Below are 7,322 nucleotides of genomic sequence, written 5' to 3'. Positions count from 1 at the left end.
GACCCAGCTTTTGCGTGTTCGTACGCTTGGTTGCGCTCGGCATGGATAGTTCGTTTCGCTTCGTGTTTTGATTGGTTTACGGGCTTCTGTAAAATTCCGGCCTGACCATTGACGCTCGCATTTGCTTGCAGAATCAGACAATTTTTGAACAAGTTATCAACCTTCATTTTCCAAAAGCTTCGTAACATTAATTCTACGCGTCATTCTTTACTGAGAAGTCGTACAATTTTAACCTTCGTATAACAGTCGTAATTCCAAAAATTCAATAGCCAATCGCAAAAGAAGAGGTTAAAGAAATGCCAGTGCTTTCTCGTAAGGCATGACAGTCCAGATGTCCTCTTCTAGACTGTACTCAAACATTCACAGATCTTAAAGCGAAAGTTGTCACAAGTAATATTTGTCTTACTTAAATGACTATGAAACCATGTTTGTAATAATGGATACCAAAAAAGAATGCTATATCTTCTCTACCAAGAACTTTGTCAGTGAACTCGAAGTATTTCCCTTCTAACAGAGGTCTCGTTTCCTTTACGTTCGCTGGGCTGACTATTAACGAAAAAGAGAGACCTCTGCCATGGGTCGAAACTCACTGTGTTGAGCATGCGCGGTGGTTACTTAGAGACCGAATCCTCACGTGATACATCACATGTTGTGCAGGCTCAAGTCACAGTCAGCAACCATATTATGGGACATGCGCTTTGAACAGTGCCGTCCAAGGTCGTGGAGGGCGTTTGTATGAAAGTGAGTTTCGACCTATGGCAGAAGTCTCTTTTTTCGTACTCGACAGCCCAGCGAACGCAAAAAGAAAAGAGACCTCTACTACCAGGGAATCAATGTTTTGTCGAGCATATTTATGGGTGGGAAGGACTGAAATGGGTTGAACCCTGAAAAACAAGAATCTCCAATTTTTTTCAAGCCTAGACATGGCTTTTTTAAAAAAATAATTGCCAAAAAAATCTAACATGGATCAATCATCCCGCTAAATTTCTTTAATACATCCTCACTGGGTTGTCAGGACTGTTGTGTGTGTGACCTTAAGTTTCACCGAGTTTTAACATAATAAAAAGGCTAATTAAAAGAGGCCCTTTTGAGTGAAATTCTTTACACCAGTTACTAACCTCTAGGTCCTGCTCCTCATCCATGGAATATAAGTTTTGAAAAGCAGCTGTGTATAGTTCAAGCGCTTTGGCATGGAACAACATCTGACCATGAAAGAAACAGCTGAACACTGTCTGAAAGACAAGGACAAAGGCACAGTTAACCAGGTTTACTTTAAAGCAAGGGTTCTGCTGGACGCCTCTTGTCATTTTTTGTTTGCATGCTTTTCATTTGAACTTTAACATTTGTCACCTTGATGTCCTCCATCTTTTTTCTCTCAAATTCAACCATCTGGTCCTCAAGAGTCTGTCTTGCTCTACTGGCATCAGCTGCTAGCTTTTGAAGGTCCTGCTCAACCTGCAAAGGGTGATGAGAATAAGACTTTGGGTACCCTGGGACTAAACTTTCTCTTCACAGTGAGAGGGCTGGAAAGACAGGCTCTCTCTCTCTCTCTCAGAGATGTTCATGAAAGTTGCACCAACACTTTAGGGGTCTGTAGTGTGTAATAATAATTATTGTAAAAAAAAAAACCTTTCTAGTGGACTGTTCTAGTATTTTACTGTGCATAACCTGTAAACATTTACAAGCATGCACAGACAGTCAAGCTCTGCAGGTTTGGTGGTTTGAGGCCTAGGTCTCCCTCTATACTTTGGAATTTCCACCCAGCTTGAGAAATAGGTAGCAGGCTCACATTGGCATTTCTTCCAGATTGCAGTTACTGTAGTGATACTCCTGATTTCTTCATGGTTCCCAAAAGGTGTGATTAACAACCATTTCAGCCTTTTTAATAATTTGTCTTTGCAGCTAATGATGATAAAACTGCAGCCTCTTTCTCAACATAACATTAATGATGTGGGACATCCATGGCTCACCACAATGTTTTTTTTTTCAAAAAGTAGGGCATAGATTCCCTGCTGGGGGTGGTAAGATCTATGGTGTTGAAGTTTAACCCTTTGATGCCTATAAAACCCGCCTAAACCAGCCAGACTATTAGTATTTTACTCTGTCTAACGGCAGAGTATTTTACTCTGTCTAACGCCAGACAATTTTACTCGTCAACGGGGAACCCCCATGAGTCATTGGGTTAATCACTCACTGGAAAACTATGTCCCCAGTAACCCTTTGACCCTTAAACCGGCCTAGAACTGGCAAGGCTTAGTATTTTACTCTGTCTAACGCCAGACGATTTTACTCATCAATGGGGAACCCACAGGAGTCAATGGGTTAATCACATCTCTTGAAAAATGGTACCATTGTTTCCTTATCCAGACAATGCTTCTTAAAAGACCCACCTGCAACTAATAAGACCTCAAGTCAAGGAATAAGACTTTAATAAAATGAACCAGTTATGTTTCTTTTCAAAGAAAAATGTGTGATATTAGGCTATGCTCCTGAAGTTGTGGCAGTTAAAAAGAATTGAAAGGAAACAAGTCAAGTTTTTACTGTTTGCAGTTAGTACCAGTCATGATGAGTAACAAAAATACATGTAATTCTCTGGAATAGAGTTGTGTCACAGATTTGAACCCTCACATCAAGACTCAGACAAAGAAATGAGTCACAGTGTTGTATGTTTAGAGTTTTGCAAATCGCATACCATTTCATAGCATGCATGGTGCTGGCCTCATATTTTACTTCGGAAATCCACCCCTCGTAACGCTCTGAGCAATTTATGGATTTTAAGACATTTTGCTGGATATCCAGGTTTAAACTGTATCTCAGAATAGGATTGACTTGAATTATTTTATAGTTTAATAGACGTTCATAAGCATTACCTGAGCACAAGGCAAATCTTGTCTTAGGGAGGGACCATTTATTTTTGAGGGAGGGGGGGGGGGGGGTTTGGGCGATTTTGTCTTGTTAAGATTTTTTTTTCACCTTTGGGCTGTGCAAGAATTTTTTTAAACACCTTAAGGTTGTGTACAATTTTTTTTTCCATTGGTTTTCAGTCGTCATATTTATTAAAGTATTTCGAAAAATGAGCATTTCAGGAGGTATGCCTATACAAGAATGGAATGGAAAATGATATGTGTACCTCAAGCAGTGCTTTCTCTCCAGGCTGATACAAGTTGCATTTAGTCTATTTCAGTGTTATACATTGGGTTACAAAAATAAAATAATTAAATAAATGAGAAATTCTTTTCAGCTATTCAGTATTTAAAATGCAACTGTGTTGTAAAGTAAACAAGTAGCCAATTCCTTCCACCCTCTTACAGTAACAAAGCCTTGACATAAATGTAGCTTGACAGAGCATAAGGCCATATGTGGTGTAGCTGTGCCCCCCCCCCCCCCCCTCCAGTCTATGATTTGCTCTTTGCACATTTTAAAAGTGTGTTTACAGTATCAACACTAGAGTGGTGACCATAGTACTGCTTACCTGTGTCCTTCAAGCGTGATCTCTGGGGGTAACTGGGAATTAATATCTGCCAGAATCCCCCTTGTGGCAGAGTGATCCAAGAGTATAGTGGGCACTCTCAGATCTGGCACTTTTTGGTTGTTTTTGTTTAGATTAATGAGTTTAAGTACATCCAATCTACAGAGATCTCAAGTCTTAAAGTTTCCAAAGGGTGAGATGCTTGCTGGAGATGGCACCAAAGCCACAAGTGGCCTCTGTTTCTTGTGCTGGCCAGAGGCGCCAAAAAATCCTAGGGGGGTCCGGGCATGCTTCCCTGGAAAATTTTTGAAATTTGCACTTCTAAAATCAAATTGCTGGAAATGCACCCTCGAGTCTGTAATTTTGGTTTTTTAATGCTGCTTGCTAAGAGAGCCCATGTTATTATGGTCAGCCTGAGCTAATATATCGGCCTATAGACATATATTAACAGGTGAAAGTCCTGAACAAACAAGAAAATTGGTTGTACACGAACAAATTGAACGTTGGCCAAAGTTCAGTGCCAGTGAAGGAACAAATTCGGAATTGATGTGCACTTCTGAAAGCTTAAAAGGTAGTTACCTATGAGAAAAGTGCCAATGCATGAGAAATGCTTGTGTCGGCGTGAGAGCGCGAGATTGCATCAAAATGCTTGATACTCGTGCTCAACGTGTGAGACTTGAGAGCTCTGACTCAACCATTTGTCCTTTATAGTTGTATTTATTCAAGACTATGAACACTATTTATAGTTGCTGTTTATTTATAATTGATAGATATCAGATATGTTGAAAATACCTGAAAGTTATATTTTAATACAAGAGATGTTTTAAAAATGGTATTTTTATGACATGAATGTTATATTTAATTTTATACCACATTCATTGAAATGGTTCAAATTTATGTTTTGATGCAACTGAGAGATGGAAATGATGCATTTATGATATTTGTGATATGAAACACAAAGAGGTAAATTATTATATACAAATTACAAAGCATTTTTGTTTGTTGAAATTAAATGACAAAAATTACAGATGAGTTTTTCATTTGGTCTATAAACAGGATCCTACGAGTAGAAAGGCTTGCTCGATTTTTTTTCCCCTTGGCCCATGGCGCATGATTTTTTTTTCCTCTACTTTTGCTCTGCAGGAATTTTTTATGGTCCATCCCTTAGTCATGTTGGGGGTGGGTGGTTATATATTTTGTAACTATCCACGGTGCTATTATAGCATATTGTTTTTTTCTCTTGTGCAACGTAAGATATACTGTATTCAACCTTTTTTTGGGACAAATAATTTCTAATTTATTGATAAGGATACAATCTTTCCCCTGTTTTTTGCATCTTTTGTTTTAAGTTTGTCCAGTGCCTTTTGCTTTAGAGATTGCTTGTCCCTTGCAGCATTCAGTTCTTTCACATAATCTCTAGCATGTTTACAATTTGTAGAATTTAAAGCCAGAGGTGGCAAAACCTTTGCTTGCATGTAGTCTGCCTGTGGTAAAAAAAAAAACAGTTTCCAAACATCATTATGCCCCACATGGACAAACAGACTTTGATCCATGGCTTCAGTTTTTTCAATGCTGTCAAATTAGGCCTTCCCCTTTCTTTTCTCTGTTTCGTGTCGTCCGACCGACCCAAATTTTTGGCATTTTCAAAACAAATTAAAAAAAAAAAAACTAACGACGTTTTTAAGCCATTTTATGTAGCATAGGAGTTTCGGTGGTTGATCCTTTTCCCCACGCTGTCTTAATTTTGCAACAACCTTCACCAACTTTTCCGCCATATTGATTTTGGGTTCATGTCTTGTTGTTTTCCTGGCTCCACAGCTATTATGCTGGGGTACCAGGGCTGCGATTCTGAGAATGCTTATGATTTTTTTTTAGGCTTTTTTTTTTCAATCCGACCGACCGACCCGATATCAGGAAACGCATTCAATGCGAAATGGAGAAAAAAAAGGGGATGGCCTTATCAACAGATAAAACAAGAGAGTTGGTAACACCCAGCATCGTGATTGGCTGATTTTCATCCATCTTAGAGTTGGCACACTTTTGAAAGGCACTGGTCATCACAGTTCAAAATAGACATAGTTCTAAACTATATTTAATATTATAATGGGCAACAAAACAAATGCATGTGAGTAATAAAACTAACTTTCACAAATATTAAGACAAAAAAAGTAAGGGGGGGGGGGGGTCCCTTACTTTACTAAAGGAGCTATCAGCTAATACATAGCTAGATGCCAAGTTTCAAGAAGAGGCTGACTGGAGAAATTGAGTGAGTGCCGAAGACATGAGCCTTCCAGGGAGGTCTGTGGGCATGCTCCCCCTGGAAAATTTAAAATCTGAGTTCACCTAGAACACTTTTCCTGCATTCTGAGATTACTTAATGACACATTTTACTCATGTTACATTAAATGACAAATTTACATGAACAGGAAAGAGGAGAAGAGAAGGGCTCCGCGGTCCACATTTCTCGCTGATTTCTCGTTGATTTCAAGTTTTCTTGGATCAAGACCTGTTTTCCATTTGTGGAACAATAATTGGTTTGATATATACTCTAAAATTTATTTGACTGACAAGTTCTGCTGGTGATTTCCCTTGTTCTGCTGGAGAGCTGGAGTTCAAAAGCTGGAGACTTGGTATCTATGAGTTTACATAATTACCGTTATATATTAGCAGGTGAGGGACATCAAGTCCTATTACCTGTGCTCCTAGCAAATCTTGTATTGCAGCTATGTTTTCACTGACACTGGCCAAACTTGCTTTCAATGACGGATACTCCTGATCAGAATACATATCCAAACTCTTTGATATCTTCATCCCTTTGTCTTGCAGAGATATCAAGCTGGTACTAAATGCTGTGAAATCCTTCAACAGGGCACTGAAATGCCTCTCTGTACAATTGATTCGCTCAGATATTACCCTCATTTCATGGTCCCTTGAAATAATACATGTATATATAAAAAAAATATTATGAAAGTTAAGGATCACGCTGCAGCCAGATTATTGTTGACAATTAAACGTTACGTTTGATATGATGCTATTCAGTGTAATTAAGGCAGCTTCTGCAGTACCAGAGCAGAAGTTACGTAAAACAGAAGAAACAAAAGACAGAAAACAAAAAAACTCCAGACTAATCCCATGTGACCCAAAGCACAATGCTTTCCGGTACCTGCAGAAAGTGTATGAGGCTTAAAAAGTTAAATGTTTGTTGAAATTAACATTTAAGCATTTTCTGGCACAAGTTTCATGGAATTTTAGCTTTGCTTCGACAGTGCTGAATTGCTGGCCAGAGAATCACTTTACTTACACGGAGGGTGTCAACTGCAGGTTATTAGGGTTGCAGGTCATTGACTCATAACTATTAAACAACCCCACCTTCACAAAAATGCTAACCTAAATTAGCCTTAAACATTACTTTTTAGGCCCAATGTTAACATTAGTAAAGGTCTGGGTTGTTTCAGCTATGATGAAAGAATGACCTGCAACCCAAACCTGCTGCCAGTTTACACCCTGCATTACTTACATTAACTTTAATAATTTTTGAAACCTTCATGACTAGTCCTTGGAAAGGTTATTGGCATACCTTGCTTTAGTCTCACTCCTGGTCTCGCTTGGACTAGCAGCACTCAAAATCGATGAGGACTTCTTCATTTCTACAAACGGTTTTCGCACTACCAGATAGCGCTAGGATTGGAATCGTTTCAATTCGGCATGATTGGAAAAAGGCCAAAATTTGGGTAAAAAGTCGATTGCGACTCACAGTACCCTTGAGGGGAAAGTTTGTCTAGTTTACACATGCGCACTGCTCGCCTTCTCGCCTGTCCGCCATTTCTTTGTGGATAGTTGTGGATGGTGTTTA

General features: G+C 39.0%; 1 protein-coding gene across 2 annotated transcripts in view; it reads right to left on the bottom strand.

The window, feature by feature from the left end:
- Window positions 1-7,205, bottom strand: part of LOC137977018 (CBY1-interacting BAR domain-containing protein 1-like) — an 8,664-nt gene extending 1,459 nt beyond the window's left edge. The window contains exons 1-6 of one of the 2 annotated variants that reach the window (XM_068824319.1): window positions 7,047-7,205; window positions 6,164-6,398; window positions 4,783-4,953; window positions 2,310-2,396; window positions 1,351-1,455; window positions 1,119-1,232 (exon numbers count right to left, since the gene is read on the bottom strand). In XM_068824319.1, coding sequence (XP_068680420.1) covers window positions 1,119-1,232; window positions 1,351-1,455; window positions 2,310-2,396; window positions 4,783-4,953; window positions 6,164-6,398; window positions 7,047-7,114 — 780 coding nt within the window. In that variant the 5' untranslated portion in view covers window positions 7,115-7,205. Of the gene's footprint in view, window positions 1-1,118; window positions 1,233-1,350; window positions 1,463-2,309; window positions 2,397-4,782; window positions 4,954-6,163; window positions 6,399-7,046 lie in introns of both variants that reach the window. The other variant, XM_068824324.1, reaches the window with a different exon arrangement.
- Between the last annotated feature and the right edge of the window lie 117 nt (window positions 7,206-7,322).

This window comes from Montipora foliosa, chromosome 1, assembly GCF_036669935.1.
Source record: "Montipora foliosa isolate CH-2021 chromosome 1, ASM3666993v2, whole genome shotgun sequence".
Classification (NCBI taxonomy): Eukaryota; Metazoa; Cnidaria; class Anthozoa; order Scleractinia; family Acroporidae; genus Montipora; species Montipora foliosa.
Note: the sequence above shows the minus strand (reverse complement) of the source record. Positions and strands in the feature narration are given on the sequence as shown.